At 40.3% G+C, this 19,870-nt stretch overlaps 2 protein-coding genes across 9 annotated transcripts in view; one reads left to right on the top strand and one right to left on the bottom strand.

The window, feature by feature from the left end:
- Positions 1-1,207: 1,207 nt before the first annotated feature.
- LOC130691643 (aminopeptidase N-like) overlaps positions 1,208-19,870 on the top strand; it is a 95,658-nt gene continuing 76,995 nt past the window's right edge. The window contains exons 1-11 of the mRNA XM_057514613.2: positions 1,208-1,760; positions 1,821-1,976; positions 2,120-2,440; positions 2,502-2,685; positions 2,779-2,941; positions 3,019-3,100; positions 3,169-3,862; positions 3,921-4,117; positions 4,177-4,488; positions 4,569-4,647; positions 4,729-4,900. Of these exons, the coding sequence (XP_057370596.2) occupies positions 1,222-1,760; positions 1,821-1,976; positions 2,120-2,440; positions 2,502-2,685; positions 2,779-2,941; positions 3,019-3,100; positions 3,169-3,862; positions 3,921-4,117; positions 4,177-4,488; positions 4,569-4,647; positions 4,729-4,900 (2,899 nt within the window). The 5' untranslated portion in view covers positions 1,208-1,221. The remainder of the gene's footprint in view (positions 1,761-1,820; positions 1,977-2,119; positions 2,441-2,501; positions 2,686-2,778; positions 2,942-3,018; positions 3,101-3,168; positions 3,863-3,920; positions 4,118-4,176; positions 4,489-4,568; positions 4,648-4,728; positions 4,901-19,870) is intronic.
- The window catches only part of LOC130691646 (cAMP-specific 3',5'-cyclic phosphodiesterase, isoforms N/G-like), an 80,055-nt gene continuing 68,106 nt past the window's right edge, over positions 7,922-19,870 (bottom strand). For all 8 annotated transcript variants that reach the window (XM_059494635.1, XM_059494630.1, XM_059494641.1 and 5 more), the window contains 9 exons: positions 16,258-16,351; positions 11,778-12,124; positions 11,597-11,695; positions 11,346-11,510; positions 10,841-10,940; positions 10,486-10,763; positions 10,159-10,341; positions 9,848-10,022; positions 7,922-9,779 (listed from right to left, as the gene is read on the bottom strand). In XM_059494635.1, the coding sequence (XP_059350618.1) occupies positions 9,613-9,779; positions 9,848-10,022; positions 10,159-10,341; positions 10,486-10,763; positions 10,841-10,940; positions 11,346-11,510; positions 11,597-11,695; positions 11,778-12,124; positions 16,258-16,351 (1,608 nt within the window). In that variant the 3' untranslated portion in view covers positions 7,922-9,612. The remainder of the gene's footprint in view (positions 9,780-9,847; positions 10,023-10,158; positions 10,342-10,485; positions 10,764-10,840; positions 10,941-11,345; positions 11,511-11,596; positions 11,696-11,777; positions 12,125-16,257; positions 16,352-19,870) is intronic.

Here is a 19,870-nt window from a genome sequence, read left to right as displayed (position 1 = left end):
GTAAAAAAAAAAAAAGCGAGGGCGGGGGAGGGGATGGGGCGTTGAAATTGTTCCCAATCCTTGCGGCAGAAAAGGTAAATGTCTGCACGATGCATCATTTTGAAAATAAGTCGTTTTGGCAAACTAGAAAAAAGCTCTTTATCGTAGCAAAACGGATGCTTTTACGTTACGTCCCCCTAGGTATATATATTCTGTTTTCATTAATTTTTTGTTTGTGAATATCAGTTCGAAATTGATCCATAAAAAATAGATGTTGAGCAATTGTAACGCCGTGCTGACACGCATCAGATAGAATCCTTCACTACTTTTTTTTTCATAAAAAATGAACTACTTATTGACTATGATGGATAAACGTAATTAGGAATTCGAAATAAGCAGCTGGTTTGTGGAAATTAAAACGTTTAGTGAAAAGCAGTTAAAGGACATTCTTGGAGAAACGTGCCAACAGAAGAACAAATTATTGGTGTGCGTATCATTCTTATGCATCGATCACGAATGCTCTATTTCGACAGCCTTTCACGAATGGATAATTTTTGTTACTGGTTTCCGGGTACAACGAAACAGTTGAGTCAAGTACATGGAATTATTTTCCATTTTTCTTCCCTGAGTTTCGATTACTTTGGGCGATGTCTCTCATTCAAAACAGGTTTTCAGCAATTTTTACTTTGTTTATATTTTCTTCTTTTTATTAATCCAGACTAACTCCTGAAGTGGCGGCCAAGTTCCCATCCAAAAACAAATTTCAGCAACCATGGAGGTATATTGCTCTCTTTTTTTTTTATCAAGTACAAAGTGTTTACATAGAACAAAGTGTTAGTTCAAGGTTAGTCATCATGCACGGGCAAATTGAGTACGCTTCAGTACAGGTAGAAAATAGGAAATAGCACGATGTGAAATCGCCTACAGTTAACTTGCATTCACGAATTGTATTTCCATTTTTTTAAATTTTGTACGCAACTACTTAATGCGTTTACTTGTTGAGTACAAATTCTAGGTGGAAAACAGGTTTGAAGACCGCCGGTCAAGGCTTTTCTCTTCTATTTTTTATTTCTTATTTCGTGCGTATTTGATATTGGTGCCATCAAAGCTGGGTCTCTTCAGTCACCTCTGAGCCGTTGAACAGCGTGCTCTGGAAAATACGTCTCCTTGCTATTTACATAAGCTATTTAAATTTTAAACCAATAGCTTAGGTCTCTAACTAATTTCTGTAGATATTGGAGCATGGCACACCCAACTGGGAGAATGCATTTTTTATTCACCTTAGTTCTAATTTTATTGGTCAACTTCAACGATGGACAAAGAATCGGTTCGGCTCTGCGACCTCATCATTATGACCTGGTTTTGCTGCCGATCATTAGCGGAGGCAGTCCGCGATTGTGCGGGCATGTTTTCATCGACATAGAGCCAACAACCTCCACCAATGTGGTAACGTTACACGGTGTCGATATTACCATTCTCGACGTGAGTGTAGAACAAGTTCTAGGCGTCAACAACGAAACAACAAGCAATTTTTCCGAAGACCGATTCGTTCAATTAGAGGATCTTTGTTTCTCCGGCCTTTTCGTATCAGTTTCTCGTGTCTTCCAGAGCTTTCAGGAAGATCCAGAAAGGCAACAATTTAGTATCATTCTCAAACAAAGCTTGAAAAAAGGATTGAGATACCGTATCGGTCTACTTTACATGGCCAAAGTAAGAGATGAAAGTAAAGGATTTTACAGGATAAACTATAAGACAGATGACAATTCTTGTTGCCACGAAGGGTATATTGATTTTGCATTCCGTTTACACGTATTGCACGTTTAACTCTGATTTTGTTTCAGTTGGTTTGGTGGAACGCAGATGCAAGCGACGGAAGCACGCAAAGTGTTACCTTGTTTGGACGAGCCTGGCTTCAAATCAACGTTTGATATTATTATTGGTCACAACAAAGCCATGACTGCTCTGGCCAACATGCCTGAAATAGCCACTGTTCCTATGTAAGTTGCACAGCTTATCGTATGTCCTATGTTACGCAAAATTACCGAGAATGCCTCACTTTATTTGCATATACCTTGTTTACAATTCATTACCCTAACGGTAAAGCGGTTGTAGTAATTTTGGTTTTAAATTTTGCTACAAGGAGAACCACACGGGACTGGATGTGGACCAGATTTTCCAGATCACCGTTGATGCCCACCTATTTACTGGCCATGTTTGTAACCGACTATCAGCATTTGGAACAGGTCTATCAGGTCGGGGAGCGGACTGTAAAATTGCGCTACTGGGGACGCCCTGAACAGCTTCCATACTTCAAACATATTATGGAGGTCACTCCTAAAATGTTGCACTATATGGAAACATACGTGAACCAACCATTCTCGTTACCAAAACTGGATTTCATAACCGCTCCGATCAACCTTCATTTTGAGGCCATGGAAAATTGGGGTCTCATCTTATTCCGGTATACATTTCGAAGGCAATCATTTGAGAGAAACTTAATTTCTTCTTTTTTTTTTAACTAGTGACGATAAGCTTTACCATAATGAGGAAACAGATAGTGAAGATGATCGCTTCTATCGTACTCAAATTATGGCACATGAATTGGGGCATCAGTTCTTCGGTAACTTGGTGACGAGTGATTGGTGGAGTGACATTTGGTTCAACGAAGGGTTCTCGAGTTTTTTAGAAGTCGACCTAATCCATTATGTGCGTAATCAACATGGCTTTTTATTGCCGAAACTAACAAAAAGAATTCCTTTTAATTTTCTTGTTTGACACTTTTTATTGTGTCGAATTCAGGCCATGCCAAACGATACATTTCGTCAGGAAGCCTCGCAATTGAAAGCCATTCGGACTGCGATGAAATATGAAGAACAGCACGTGAAACCTCTTACCGTTGTCAGACAGGTGGAAACTCCTGACGACGCCGAAAGAATGTTTGATGCCATCAGTTATAGTAAAGGTATTTATATGGCAGGAATTTATGAAACATCTAAATTGTAAACTGTAGCAAAGTGTTATCTTTCCTTGCGTGACCAGGAAATGGTTTATTGCTGATGTTACGCAACTTTGTTGGACGGGAGACTTTCAAGAATGCAGTCGCTACGTACATGGAACGTTTGTCAGTATTGACTGTAATTTAGTTTTCTTTTATATTATCATTATTCTCATCCGGACTGCATTTCCTAGCCAATTTCAGAGTGTCAACAGTCAACGTTTTATGGAGATTTTGGATGAAGAACTTCACCAAGATCGTGAATTTGGCCGGACAATGAACGTAACAAAGATAATGAACTCGTGGACTGCACAGCCATCCTATCCGATCGTTCGTTGTTCCATGACTGGCGGTGGCCGGATCAGACTTTCTCAGGAGCCCTTTCCCATGTCTTATAACTATTCTTCACATGATACCCCATTGTGGTGGATCCCCCTCGCCATGACGGATGCTAAACGGCCAGATTTTAGTCAAAGTGGAACTTTCCCGAGACTTTGGCTTACACCAGACCGTCCGACGTTGGAGATCCCCTATTTCCCACCTTTATCGAGACATCAGTCAACTGAGGATGCGGAAAATAGCTGGATTTTCATAAACGGCCAATCATCAAGTTACATTCGTGTCTTATACGACAAATCCAATTGGCGTCTCTTGTCTAATCAGCTGATGGTGAATCACACTGCTATTCCGAAAGTTTCTCGGGCTCAACTGATCGACGATGCTTTCACGCTGGCCGTAGCCGGACTAGTGGAGTACGAAACAGTTTTGGACCTCATCGAGTATTTGTCTTTGGTGAATGACGAGTTTGTTCGTTCTACGAGCCAGTTTCACTTGCAATGGATGAAGGAACGTTCAAGACAGAATGAGTCGCTCTATCAGCTCTTCGAGGTTTGTTATGGAGTCAGGCAATCATGTTTAAATTCATACGACTTCTATTTTTTTACAGGAATACACAAGAAGATTTAAATATGAGAAAACGGATAAAGATGAATCGGACGAATACGATAATCTGGTACGACTTGATGCGTCCGATCCTTTGGACGGAATCGACTGCCCTAACTGGAGTGACGGTGTATGCGTAGATCAAGTTTTACGTCTCTTCCAAGCTCAAATGGCTGGCACAATTACTCCAGGAGAAAAAAAGTACGATTAAATTTTTACTAATCCATCCAACTCTTGTCATAACGCGATATCACTAAAAGAGCGATGTTTGAAAATCTGGAGCGCAACTGGTGCGTAGTAATGCGACATGCTGGGAAAGAAGAGTGGGAATGGGCCTGGCGGGCAAGTCTACGCGATATTTCGTCTTCCCAACGGACCAAAATATTGTCTGCCATGACTTGCACTCCACATCGTAGCCAGCTGAAACAACTTCTAGCTCGCGTTTTCTCTCCCACGATCGATCAGAATCCACATGAAACGTATAAAACAATTGAAAAAATGGCTGAAAATCCGGCAGCTCGTTCGATGGTGCTTAATTTCATCAAGAATAATTGGGAGAGCCTAGAACGACAGTATGAACAAAATCTTATGCCAGGTGCACAAAACAGATAACTAATATGTTTCATGGAATTTTTCTGTTATTTGGAAAAAGTTTTAAAAGACCTGGGGATACCTTGAAGCTTCTAGCCTCGGCAGCGAAACATTTAAGCAACACGGAAGACTTAAATGAGGTACCAACATAATTCTTCTTAGTGGCTTTTCCGGAACCCAAGGCTCAATCAAAACAACGTATTTAATCTTACCCTTTTTAGATGTCTCAGTTGCTATCCGAATTGCAAAACAAAGACAACAAACTAGATCACTCCGTCATAGAAGACATTTTAGACGGCATTCGATCGAACATTCGCTGGGCCGAGAAAAATTTGGATGAAGTTTATTCCGCTCTAGAAGCTCGAGTAATCACTAGACGTACGGATAACCCGTCTGCCAATAAGATTTGTACTTCCAAAACCCCTTGTTCATTGTAATGTCTACTTTTTTTTGTGTGTTTTTATTTTAACTTTTTTTGTTATTACATATTTCCGAATTCGATTTGATATTTATTATGAATTACACGAGAATCATCGGAAGCCCAGCTGTTTTGAAAAAATAATGGCCTTATTGAACACAACGTTTTCTCTTTTCAAAGTCCTACCTCGAAAAATACAAGCTTCACATGAAAACAATATTGATTTTCGTGATCCTCGTTCAATTCTGAGTAGGAATCATGTGTTTTTGGCCAAAGTCCGGATTTGAAAAAATGAAAAAGTCATGTGTTTTTAGAATCCCAAAAAATCATACAGAATAACCAAAATTAACCGCAGATTTCAATAAAGTGGCTCGTTTTCTCGTCAAACGAACTGATTTTTCAATAATCGGAAACAAACTGCTGGTAGCGCCCGTATTTGGGTTTGTTGTTTTTTACGATTTATTCAACAACTACAAGCCCTATCAAAATACAAGACTGCACGTTAGTGATTTTCACTTAATTTAAAATGAACATCATGCATTTTCATAGCTACATCTAAATGTTTCTGAAAAAAATTAACTGGGCGAAAAAGTCGGACTTATTTCGTCGGGCTTATTTTGTGGGGCTTATTTTGTGGGGCTTATTTTTGAGTATGGCAAAAATTCAATCTTATAATTTTGACATTAAATTTGATTTAAATGAACCTAAAATAAAACGCTGATTTCAGGAAAAATATTTGTTTTCCCGTCAAACCAGCCATTTTCGTAATAAATGGAATCAACGCGCTGCTGGCGCGCCAGCACTTATCACCCGTTTTTTCCGTTTATTGAAAAGCTATAAGATTTCGTAAAAACAATTTTTGTCGTTTGTTTTTAAAATGCGTTTAATCGTTTTTTAAATACACCGAATATTCGACACAATGCTAGCGGGCCAGTGCGCTATATCGCTAGCGCTATACAGTAGAAATATTCGGTATTCAAAAGACGATCGACTTAATGAAAAAAATTACAATTTCATAGTAATCAGCATTAAATTTTGACTATATCCTGTGATTTTCAACCAATTCTAATGAATGGCAGTTTTTACAGTTACAAATTTTAAGCCTGACAAAATTAGCCCGGCTTTGTGTTTTTGACGTTTAATCTAAAAACTATAAAGCCAATTAAAAAATAAAGTTGATTTCCGTTATCCGCATTTAATTCTGAATCGAAATCATGGAAATTTTAAATTTGTGAAAAAGTTTAAACAAAATGAAAAAATGAAAACTCTTAGAATGCGATAAAAATCACACAGAACATTCAAAATTAAACACTGATTTCGATAAAGTGGTTTGTTTTCTCCTCAAACTAACTGTTTTTTAAATAAACGGAAGCAAAATGTTGGTGGCGCACATATTTGAGTTTGTTGTTTTTGACAATTTATTCAATAACTACCCAAAAACTTTTGTCAAAATCTATATCTATAAAAAATCAAAAAATGAAAACTCTTAGATTCCGATAAAAATAACACAGAACAAGCAAAATTGAACGGTGATTTCAATAAAGTGGTTTGTTTTTGCGTCAAATTAATCTTTTTTTAAATACACCGAATATTCGACACAAATGCTGATGCAAGGAAAAATATTTGCGCCAAACGCGATGCTGGCGCGCCAGCAAATTTTCCGTTTATTTTAAAAGTAAAAACAAACAGACTGATTCTCGTTCAATTTCGGGAATCTTGATTTCGATAAATTTAGGCTGTGAAAAAGTGGAAGGCTTTTCCCACTTTTGTCAAAATTGAAAACTCTTAGATTCCGATAAAAATAACAGCGGGCCAGTGCGCTATAGCGCTTGCGCTATACAGTAGAAATAGTCGGTATTCAAAAAACGATCGACTTAATGAAAAAAATTACAATTTTACAGTAATTAGCATTAAATTTTGACTATATCCTGTGACTTTCAACCAATTCTAATGAATGACAGTTTTTACAGTTACAAATTTTAAGCCCGACAAAATTAGCCCGGCTTTGTGTTTTTGACGTTTAATTTAAAAACTATAAAGCCAATTAAAAAATAAAGTTGATTTCTGTTATCAGCATTTAATTTTGATTCGAAATCATATATTTTTAGTCAAATTTGAAATTTGGCCAAAAATGAAAAAGTGGGAAGGCTATAGCCTTCCCACTTTTGTCAAAATCGGCCAAAAAGGACATGTCTTGGAATTCGACGAAACTCCCACAATATAATGAAAATTGAACGCTGATTTCGATTCAGCTATTGGTTTTCACCTTAAACCAGCCGTTTAAAAAGTAAACGAAAACAAAGTGCTGTTAGCGACACTTTTTGCGCCATAGTGTACTGGCGCGCTATCGTCGTCAAATATTCGCTGTATTTCGAAAACGATTGACTTAATGAAAAAAAGAACAAGTTTCCCCGAATCAACAATGCATTCTGAGTATATTCTATGAGATTGAACTAATTCTAGTGACTGGGAAAGAGGAGTGATAGAAATTTTAAGCCCGAGAAAATAAGCCCAAAAAAATAAGTCTTCCGTAGTTTTCGACTTGCCTTATACCCAGAGTAAGCAGAATACGTGCACCTCTTCACGTGTGTGTATTTGAGAAAGGTATCACTTAAATATACAAGTCAACCTTTTATGATATCTCGTGGTAGATAGGTTATAACAGAGCTTACATGCACGTTTCACGTTTGTCTGTTTGTTCTTTCTGTTTGTTCTTTCTGTTCTTTTTGTTGATTTTGGAAACGAGCTGAAAAATGTGCAAAAGATGGAACTTGTTTTGGTTTTGAAATTGTAAACTAACGGTGGTACAATTGAAAGGAAGATCAAACGGAAACTATGCAAAAACTCATATTGTCCATATGCCAATAACTCGCTGAATTTGGGGGATCTGGTATGAAGGGTAGGAGAACTTTACTAGTGATAGAAACCTTTGTTATGGTTTGAGGTGATAAACTGATGTAGATTATACACTTTTACAGACAAGTACACAACCAGCATTTACAACGGCACAAAGAACCTTGTATGATACAATCGCAATACCGTAATATATACACGAAACTATAGATTGATGACATTATAATAGTGTGTATAATAATAATAATGTACACGAACGTACAGTTCATATGTGAGTGCATGAATTTTCTCTCGATAACCAATTTACTTTTGCATGGCAGAGAGGGCTTTTTTCTTGTCATCAAAAACCTAATGGCTGATACATGTGAAATACCTATACTACATCATGGCTAAATACCAGATGAACAGAACTGACAGAGAATAACATCAATTTCTTGTTGCCCACCAACAGGCAACCTCAGCTGTGCATACACTGTACAAAATATCCACTTGTTTTATTACGAGAATACAGAAACAAATTTAAAAAAAAAAAAAACCTCACAAAAAAATGGGACCTGAAAAATCCAAATCTTGCGTACGGTATAGCATAGTACACATACGTGTATCGTGGCAGGATGGTGTAAAGCTGCATCGTCGTGAGGGGGGAAATTTGATAACCAGAAGAAACAAAAACAAACAGTTATAACAAAAATTGTGTTGAATAACAACTGGGTTTTTAAATGTAACGTCAAATTTTGGCAACGGCCGATGATAATTGCTCAGAGGGTATATCGAAATGAGATAAGGACCGATGTATCTAGCCGTCTTTCAATTATTGGCACCCCATTTTCTAATTCCTCTCGCACACAAAAGGAGAGTTTGCAACGGGTATAAGCACTGTGTAATGTGAATAGCATTGAGACATTTGTTTTGTCTGTCGGTTTTACTACGAGAAATGTTTTTAAATGCCTTTTAATAATCCCCTCTTTTCCCAGGTCGAACAGTACCAGCTGCCTTTTTGTGAGGACAAGGGTAGGAGAGAGTGTGGATAGATTATAAACTGTATAGGTCACTAATAATTTCATTTGATTTTGAATTCTTTCTAACTTAAGATAAATATTAAAAAATCATTTCGAGTTAAACCCAATCAATAGCGAAACAATTCGTACCGACGCTGTTAATCAAAAACTAATGCACAGGAATAATAAGGATCTTTTTCTCTCTCTCTCGTCTGTCTCCTCGCTCTACAAATAGGGAAACACTTTTGATGAATTGATTTCACTTTAAAAATACAGTCAATATAATATAAAGTCAGCAATAGTATCTTAAAAGAAGAAACGCCATCACTTGAGTTTTTTAAGCGTACGAAGATGTGGTCGAAAGTCGAATGACCCACAGCAGCAGAGTCTGCTCTACCCCGACATTCCGGAAGGTGGTTGTACAATAACATGATATTTGTATAGAACTGATGATGAATTTCCACGTGAGTGTTAAACGTATGGATGATTTAGAACGCCATCCAATTGTGATCCCACTTGCGGGTTTCCTCATGGCCACAAGGAAATTCCATGTAGATTTTTTTTTCTTTTTTGTCTTTGGTTTACTTGTTTTGTTTCCTTTGTTTTGTTTTTTTTCGTGTATCTTTTTTTTATTTATTGTTGTTATTATATATATGTATATATATTTTTTATTTTATTTTTTATTTTTTTTTATTTTTATTATTTTTTTTATGTTTTTTTTTTTTTTGTTTGTTTTTGCTTTGTTTTCTGTTTGTTGGGGTGTGTACGTGTTAGCAGTAAACGTTAGAAAGAGAAGCGATACCTGGAGACGAATAGAACTCAACGGTTCAAGCTATTCAGTCATCCTCCTCGTTACCGCTCTCTCCCTCTTCCAGAGTGATTTGAAACTGGATACGCTCTGAAGGGACGGATAAAGCGTTACTAGAGCGCCAATGCCCATCTTCGCTTTCTATTCTGTTGACGTCATCGGCTTCCCCTGTTTCCGTGTTTTCGCCCGTATCATCTATCCGATCAAAATATATCCTGATGCTGGACACCATTCTTTTGTAATCAAACAAGACGACAACTAACCTGAGTGATCCACTGGTGTGTTGTCCGACTGGGCTGGTGGTGGTGACGGCGGTATCATACTAAAGTACCAATCACGGTTGTCCTCCAGGCCGTCTAGAATGTCTTGAGCGTCCGGATGAACCAAGTCGGCCCAAGTTTCCCATAGAGGGTGCACGATGTAGTCGATGAAACCCACCTGATGATAGCAAAGATACACAGACAAAAAAGTCAGTCTCTTGTTTACGCAATCTGTCTTTATCTTGGAGTTAGAACAATCAATGCTACGATTATTGTGAAAGCCGACCACTAAGGATTTCAACGGAGAAAGGCACCTGCGACTTTTCGATAGTAGCATTTTGTCTATCACACATTGGACTGACATCCAGACCCTGTTCGCGTTCTCGATCTCCTTGCTGGAAGAACTCTTCCATGATAAGCGACACCCAGCGACGGTAAATATCCAATGGCTTGGTCGGGTTACTTAAATCGGCACAGTGGACCATGTTTTGCAGCACCTACAATCGCGTCGTGGCAAAAAGCAACAAAGCAGAACCGATCTCGTCAAAGGAAAACGTATTATTCTTTCATCAGTCGCTGTTAGCCAGCTGTGTGATTTTTCTTTTTGCAAACACACTTTATTGTTTGTGTTTGCACAGTACCTGGATTCGGTCGGTGTAGTTATCCAAAAGGAGGACGCCCGAACCAGCGACTTTCTTAGTTTCCACCATGGTTTTCAAATCTGCCAGCAAACTCATATGCTTTGACATATCCGTCGCCAAAACCATATCGATCACCATCTTGCGAAGCGTTTGCCGCTGTTTCTTATTTAAATTGCTAAAGATGTCGCAGTCGGGGCTTTGTAATAACTTGAACGCCACTGCCAGGTGATGGTTCTCCAACACCGATTCATCGTTATACATCAAAGCCAGTTCGGAACCTAGAGATCAACCGACAAGAAGCAGTTTTGATTCGTTAACGATCTCTTTTTTATTTATGGAAAGTTTTGACACTCACTCGTATTGATAAGAAATTGATTTGTGAGACCGGGATGATCAACGTCGTGAATAGTAGCTGCGAAAATGGCCGCCATAATTTCCAAATTGGTAAACACCGACTGCAAAACAATCGATTAAAATTGCGAATTAGTCCTTTTTGAGAATGGTAATAAATTTAGTAAACTCAAAATGGCAGTCAAGTGCAAAGTTCTAGACTGGAACTTATGCATCACGATGCAAAATACAAAGAAAGCTACGGAGGAAAAAAAAAATACTGTCACAGTGGAATCAAACAGTAACTGGGGCATCAACGCTCTGAATAAATTGGTAGCATTCGCCTCGACCTGAAAATCTCCTCCCCCCTCTTCTCTACCGTTTGTCCCGCTACCTTCAATGACGTCTTTGCACGCCTTTGGCACGTCCGCTACCTTTTTGACTTGCTAAGCAATTATGGATTTGCGTCACGTCCTCGCCTTCTCACTCAACCCTCTCACTTTTAAGCCTTTCAACGATTTCTCACTCACCTCTAATGCGGGCGAATTAAGTAGGACGTGGGTGGACTGAGTGACATCGGCAGCGTGGAAGTGATTATGGTAGGGCACCTCCTTGCCGTAGTGATCCTCGAGCGTCATCAGGAAAGAGACCAAAGTCTTGTCGGGTATCTTGAAGGCGTTCATTAGACCGCGCTCCTGCATAACCAAAACAAACGTTTAAGTACAGCGATACGTTAACACACATCAGGCTTTCGCCTGGCCTCAGAAGATTTAGTCCGTACTTTGAAGATGGCGTACGTCACAGCCGTCAGTGGTCGATTGCTGGAGAGCTCCGCTATTCTGAAAATGTCGATACCCCAACGGTCGACTTCGTCTAGAAACTGCAATAAGCGAGAAGAAGAAAATGTAACGAAATCGAGAACGAAATCTGAGAGTTGACCTTTGGGGGCCCAGTTATTATACCTTGCCCAGTTCATGTTCGTTGGCTGTGTCCACCCCGTATTTGGCCACCTTCTCCGAGGTGACGCTGTTCGAGTGACTCAGTGGCCTCTTGATGCCGGATATGTGTGACATGGTCCGACCCACGTGACTGGACGACTGTGACGTGGCCGCAGAAGCTCCACTTTTAGCTGACAATGCAGCCACCGTGCCCGACGATGATGAAGATGACGTAGTGATCCCTGATCCGGCCAACGTGAAACCATCTTTGCTACCGTCCTTGGACTTTCGCGGACCAGAAGCAAGACGAGCCTTTTCCGTTTCGGAATCATCGACACGTAGTGATGGTAAATCCAATTCTTGCTGTTTATCTGTAACGCATTCAAAGAAAATTCACTTTAAACAATTGTAACTTGAAATTGCAGTCGAAAATGCCGAGAAATTCACAACTGATTGCGATAAGTAAGCGTCTACTATTCAGCATTTGAATTGTAATAATATAAGAAAAAACTCGATAAATGTGCCTTCAATCAAGTCCTTAATGACACACGTAAAAGAGACTGAAATTGGATCTACTGCGAGCAAGCAGCTGCTATCAAGTCTATGTGGCTATAACGATGAAATAAAAAGCTCGGGAAAAACCTGCGAAAAGCGTCAGACGGTGATTGTTTTTTTCTTTTTGGCAAGCGTTAAAAACTATAACACAGTGCGATAGCAGCTCGACTGACACCAGCATTTCAAAGAACTGCATGCTTTGTTCGTAAAGTAAACATTGCATTTAGGCGTTGCGCAAAGCTACACAGAGTTGGCGTTTGTTGAATTACCACTGCTGTCGGGTGTCGAGCGAATGCAATCATTCGTCTATCTCACTGCAGACGCAATAAAACAAAAATTCCAAGAACGATTGGCCAAGCTGGACTTTGTTGTTAGGATAATATACAGTTTATTTGCCGGCGTTTCATCCGTCAGGTTTCCAGGTATATATGTTGGGCCAGAGCCCATTCTTGCGCAGTTCTAATGATTTCATTTTGTACGTGTTTTTTCCCCCCACCGTTCATTCAAGTTTATTTCATTGCTAATGCGAGAACTTAAGAATTCCGGCAGCAGTTTGAATGCGATTCAATTCCTAATGCCAACTCAAGCCTGCTATTCCCTCTAAATTTCTTCCCTATATGCTATAGTCGATGCGCTTGTTTGTATGTAGGGCTGCACGCGCGCTTCCGCATAACTCAAGATCCTTTTTTTTTCTTTTCCCCCCTTTCTCCTTTCTTTTTTATTCGTGTGTTCCACTGTCCCTTTTTATGCTAGATTCCTTGTTTCTAGAGATCTTTTTTTTTTTTTTTTTTTTTTTTTTTGCTTCGTCCGTTTTTTTTTATTTTCTGTCTCGCTCCGACAGGCGGAAAGCTTCTGCCCAGGGATCTCCTACGTATGTCTCTATATATAACTGTTACGGCGCCATTTCCAACTAGATGGCCAACACGTCAACACACAAGCAATAGGGGGCTCCAACCGTTTCAGAAAACCTTGTGAACTTGTAAGCTCTTACCGTCGTATTGGAGAGCGACAGTTTCTCTTTTTTCTCTCTTTAAAGGTAAAAAAAAAAAAATAAAATCCATTAACCACCCATCGGGATAAGGGAGAGAAAGGGAGAGAAAGGGAGAGAAAGGGAGAGAAAGGGAGAGAAAGGGAGAGAAAGAGAGAGAGAGAGAGAGAGAGAGAGAGAGAGAGAGAGAGAGAGAGAGAGAGAGAGAGAGAGAGAGAGAGAGAGAGAGAGAGAGAGAGAGAGAGAGATGACTGGGAAATACAGTACAGTGGCCAGGAGCCCTGTCGGTCAAGTATATTCGCTGCTGGCAAACGGAAAACGATCAATAATTCCTTTTTTACGCTCCAAGTTTGCGTCGCGACCATTGCCGATGAAAAGATTTTCAGCCCCTGGCGCTCTCGCTGCGCAAAGTCAACGAGTTGAAGACGAACTGAAAAAGGGTGCTTTTAAAATACGTGTACGCGCATTGTCTACACAAATGAGAGGTGGTGCAAAAAGGAGCGATGAAGCGAATCAAAGAGCAAGCAAAAGAAAATAAAAAATCAAAGCAAAAGAGAAAAAAAAAAATCATTTATAAAAATAAGATGAGGATGCGGAATTTGTGGGTGTGACGAGACTTGCGAGCGGACGTCACAAGAAGGAAATAAGGACTAGAACCACGCCCCTCCCCTTAGCCGCCATCATCTCTTCGCTCCTCTCGCATCTAGAAGAGTCGCAAAGGGCTCGTGCACTCGTCCGCCAAAGAAACGGCAGTCGATCTATCGATCCGCACCTTCTATGCTCCTGCACAGTGCGTCCAACACGCAGCGAAATGGGAAAACAAGACATCAGCCGGTAAAACGAAATGAAACGGAAAACAGAGCGAACAAGACAACGACGAATAACGTAAGAATATTAGCCGGGATTTTCGGTTTTAAGACTAGACAACAAAAAAAAAAGAAGAGGAAAATGAGTCGAGTTGTCATCATTCATAATGTCAACCAAAAATTTAATGCTCTTCCGACGCTGGCGTTTTCGTGTCCCTAATCAATTTTTTTTTTTTGCTCTTCCTTCATAACGACATTAACCTCAAGAAACGAACCTGAAGATTTCTATTCGAACTATGCATAGTCTGCGTCTTTTGTTTGTACATTACCAACAAATGACGGGCTCCTGAACGGTTTAGGCTACGACGATGAAATGGCAGCGTCAATAATGTAGTACAATACAGCATCCATCATCCGAGCTGATGAGTGCTGATGCTCATGCATTTTCAAGCAGAACAGCTACTGCCAATGCTTCCGTTGAGTTAAATACTCTTCCGTTTCTCATCAGTACTAATAGTTCGTTCATTTCCCCCCCGCATTTCTCTCGCATGCAGAAATCGATTTCGCTAGGTGACTGTGTTTGACGACTGATGTCCTATCTGTTTCCAGCATTGATTTGTTTACTTAATAGGTGAAAAAAGAAAAGAAAAAAAGAGTTGTCTTATTCCCCGCTTCTTGCATTTTGTAACATGAAAGGATTAAGAATTGAAGGACAAAATTGTGATTAGTGCACGTCTATGGCTTCGCTCGACGACACACCATGTCTTTTACGGTTTCGTCTGTTTCCATACGCTGACTAATTATTATGCCGACTCTATGACACGACTGCATCATTCACTGTTCTCTAGAAGTCGATGACAGTTACCTCTTTTCTTTTTTCTTTTCACTCGTCTTAGCTCATACAAACACATTTTGGCTGTCGCTATTTGCGTGTCGAATAAACGGGCGAGCGTCGATACTAATTACTTGCAAAAGTCTGCGCTCTCTTTTCTACGCTGTACATACATCTATTTGGAACATACCCCATGAAAGGACTTTGTTATTGTTTACCCGGTTGTGCCTTAGTTTCCTATTACCGTTTACAAATTTAGAATCTGGAACGAAAAAAAAAGAAGGCATTAGAGGCTCGTGAGCAAATTTTGCACGAGCTGCCTTTGGAGAAAATCTATCTGATTAAAGGGACTTGAAAGGAAAGAGATGGCGAGTCCCTGTCATCTGCATATGCTAGGTTATTATATTAAGTATCAAATAGCGTTTCAACGTGAAACGGTATAATAGGCCTCCCAAAAACAGACACGTGCATGCACAAAGGAGTCACACCGGCTCGTCTGGGAGATGAAAACGCAAGACGTTGCCGAAATGGGGTGCACATGTCTACAAGACGGCGCGTGAAAATGATGCGTTCGTAAACCTATTCCATTGCAACTTTTGTTTTTTCCCCTTCGTTTTCTCTTGTTTGTTATTATTAAATCACATGCTATTTTTCGCCACCGATATGTGAAGAAGGCAAGGGTGGCTCTACATCAGTGAATTTCCCCATCTTGGAAGAGAAGCGTGAATGGGTGGCTCTAAAAATGGAATCCGCGCGATATTGCGCCTCTCGTTCAACTGTAATAACGATTCGGCTCGACCCCGCTACTCCCCTCGCTCCCTCCCCCCGGCACTCAGACCACACAAAAAAAGTGGGGGGACGACGAAAACAAAAAAAAAAAAAAAAAAAAATGAAAACGATAAATGTATATGGCCAGAACGGGCCGAGACAAAATTAGCTTCGTCTTCCATATCTTTCGCCCACCCGCAAACATACATGTATAGATATTTATAGGCGGGTAAGAAAAACAAAACAAAACAGCTATAACCTTTCTGTCTTGCGTGAACACGAATATAGTTCTAGCATCACCGTTGTATGAGAAAAAAAAAACAACACAGATGAGACGGAAATAGCCACAAATCAAGCGTTCGCATGCGCTTTCAACACGAAAGGGGTGCGCAGGATGCTACTGACAGGCAAACGTTCTTCTTATTTCACATTTGTTTGTGTTGATATAGTCAAATTCCAACGTGCTTCTCGGCCAGCAGTGGAAGAAAAATAAAGAGACTTCGCAAAGAAAACAAAAACCAAATGAAAATATTAAAAAAAAGGAGGCTGGCTTACCCAAGAATGTCGAGCAGATGTATTCGGAGATCTGATTGCCCGACCGGCTGGATTCGGAAAAATGGCTCAACTCTTTGTTCAGCATCCGTTTGAACTGGAAAATATGAAAAAAATAAAAAGATTAAAATGAAAATTGCATTCATTTTTCTTCATTCGTGTGTTTTTAAACTCATCATTTTCAACAATCAACGTCACGTTCAATGAACCCGCATGGGTGAACGCTATAACTGATAAAACCATATGATAGACGAGAGGGACGGGGCGTTGTCTGTCGCACGGGGTCATTAACAGGAGGAAAATACCTGTGTCCCTTGTAAATTCCTGGTATTTAGCTGTCGCATTCCAAATCGGCCCATTGTTATTCAAATATTACACTGACCAAGTTTTTCGTTATCCATACACCATTCGGAGCTTAGTAGTAGTAATCCAATCAGACTAACATTCACTGTCGAATGCTTACCCAGAAACCCACATCATCCAATAGTTTAATGGCCATTCGCTACACACAGTTTCTCGTGGGCGAAAACAAAAACAAACTTTAAACTAAAACACGCGCTCACTGAACTGCGCAAGAATAACTTTGCGAATTTGTGCAGTTAATCTTGGACACGAGACGCTTTTTTTTTGACACCATAATGAAGAGAGTGCAGAGGGAAATGAATAATTAACCAAGCGGGACGAGTGAGGTATAGTGTTAGTAGTATGCCACACGCCACCAGTCCTGCCAACTGCGTCTGCTTCGTCTGCTGGTCGTCGTTACAACTACTACTACTACTACTTACTACGAGCCTATGGTTCGACCACTCTGGGTGTGTCATCCCCCCTGTAGTAGAACCCTCCCTCTTTTTGCCCGTCTCTATTTTATTTCTTTATATTTTTTTTTTTTGTTTTCGCTTTCTTTTGTTTTGATTTCGTTTCAGTTTGGCACGTTCCTTTTCTGTCATCGAACGACGATGGCCCACGGCGTGGTCGTCCTTCTCTGTCGTCAATCATCGTCGGGACGACAGACCACTAGCACAGGAAAATTAGGACTGCTCGGGGGGAAAGACGTAGTTGTTTTAGCTACAGACGACCATAGTGAATATACTACTGTACGCCACTGGCCGATACGGCCAAGTTGGCTACTGTTGATCGTCATCGAGCGGGGCTTTGCATTTTAATCTTTTTCTTTTTTGCTGAAGGGAATAAACGGTGTGGGTCGATTTTGCTGTTGGTCGCAGTTTTCGTTCTAGCATAGTCTTTCAGTTGCGGTCACGGACACTGAAGTGGCAATAGAGAATGAGCTCGCTGTTGTGCCAAAAGACATTAAAGGACAGTTGATAGTTTGGAGCGCAAGAGGTAGATGAGAACGAGCTGGAAAAAGTCAAGAGGAAGAGTAGTAGACGGGGAGAGACAGAAGATTGACGGGAATCATTTCTAGCGTCCCCAATGAACCCAACTGCACAAGAATCCCGACAGTAACGACACTCAAAAGCTCTTCCATGACCTGAGCCTTTGGGTCCTGGCGAATTGTATCATAACTAGTCGACATTAGCGATATGTCAGCTTCTTTGCCATGTTTCGGTTCGAGTATTCGCACTGTCCTTTCTTTCTCTCTCTCTCTCTCTCTCTCTCTCTCTCTCCCCTGGTTCCTACAAACCGCCTAATACTACGATGGAACTATGTCACTCGTTGGTCTCATAGAAGTCGGAGCCAAACGCTGAGGAAGCCAAAGCGAACAAAATCCTTTTTTTTTTCACGATCACGACGAGTGGCTGCGTTTTACATATTCAATGACAATCGGACATGCAAGTGAAAATACAATGAAAAACGGCACGTAGATACGGACGCATCGGAATGCGCACACATCACATTTGCTGACTATGCAAGAAACGACGCCAAAAATAATTTTCAAATGTCTCCTTTTTTCTTTTGCAATCATTCGAATATCGTGGTGGATATCACGTGAGAAACCGTCTAAGGAATTGATTGGGAACTTTGCCCATTTGCTTTTTTTTTTTTTCTTTTTTCGTTTCATTCAACGAGGGCTATCCTTCGCAGGCGATGTGTTACGTGCTGGCGGCTCAGGAATGCGACGCTACACGAGCGACCAACTGTCCCGTATGTTTTCTCCGCTTCCTGAAGCTCTACGGTCCAGAAAAAGCAACAACAACAAGCCGATTCCAAACAAAAATAAGGGTCGGAAAAATGGCCAGAGTTTGTTTTCGTATGCATACCGGGAAAGTCACTCACTGAAAGCGAACCTTGGTGCGCGCGCGAGGGAAACGTCAAAAACGAAAGAGGAAAAAAAAACAAAACAAACAAACATATATAGCGCTACAAATGATATTCGTTCGCCTATCTCTTTCATCTTTCGTATACAAGTTGCTGTTGTTGTTGTTGTTTTAGCCAAAAGTGAAATAACTGCGCAGCTGGAGACTCCTTATTTTTGTGTGCGCGTGTGTGTATGTCTTCTTCTTTACTTCTACGGATGGATAGAGAGGATAAGGCGACGGGAGTTTGGCTTTGAGGGATCGAATCATCACGTGAAAACATCAACATTTATTTCCGTTCCAGATTCCCCGTTTGCTAGCGCGTTTGTGTGTACTGGACATAGACTGGACTGCGTCGTTCGGAGGGTTGGATTCCATCATTTGTTATCGCCGTCAGACCAGCAGGACGGCGAACGTTGGCACGGCGAGAGCTGCGAGACAACTCATTTCTCAGCTTCTTTTTTTCCTTTTTTTTTTTTCTGCACTTCTTTTCGTTCTTTTTCTTGTATGGCTTTTGGTATTCGCTTTCGCCTCGATTCGCCAAGTAACAGACAGTCGACATAACAACATTAAGTCGATGACGGTGACGAGGATGAAAGACTCTTTGGGTGCATGGTCGTTATCGTATTATACCATCGCGTCAAGGACTGTTGCCATGTGCAAGTAAATGTCGCCAAAAATGATGGAAGCAAACAAAAAAAATTGATAAACACTTTTTTTTCCATCAGTGAAAAACATTTGACTTTAATAAAAACTTCAAATGCAATTGGAAAATGTCTCTTCTTTTTTCCTTTCTCGAAGAACGAACGCTTTGATTTGCATATTGTGCGTGCCTTGTTTTCATACGTTCGCTCATTATTAGACATTAAAAAAAAACACGGGAGAACACGATGAATAATGCAAAGTCGGAGAAAGATATCCATCCAACCATCCCCGAATCAAAAACAAACCGCCATTCGGTAATCTCAAAGGGTTTGTTTGCGTTTCGTGACAATTAGCGCTCGAGCGGATTTTACGTTCAATTTCAGGATCAAAGTGTAAATTCTTCTACATCATCTCTTTTTTTTTATAAAAAAAAAGGGGCGGAGGCTGCTAATTGGTACACTATTTGCTCAGGTTTATGACGCAAAGAGCAATTAGTGCTGATACAAACTTGGTAATAAAAGATAATCCCAGCTATATTGTCTCGATCACGTTGGCGTTATCAAACGACGTCATTCGTCGTAAAGAGATTTTTCTCTTTACTTAGTAACTTAGTGTAGTTGCCCTTTGCGATTGTACATGGTCTATTGGCTATCCAAGTTCCTTATTCGTCGCACTGAGTCATTAAACGTTCACACCCCAAAACAGAGCAATTCATA

This window comes from Daphnia carinata, chromosome 1, assembly GCF_022539665.2.
Source record: "Daphnia carinata strain CSIRO-1 chromosome 1, CSIRO_AGI_Dcar_HiC_V3, whole genome shotgun sequence".
Taxonomy (NCBI): Eukaryota; Metazoa; Arthropoda; class Branchiopoda; order Diplostraca; family Daphniidae; genus Daphnia; species Daphnia carinata.
The sequence above is the reverse complement of the archived record's forward strand: the minus strand, read 5'-3'. Positions and strand labels throughout refer to the sequence as shown.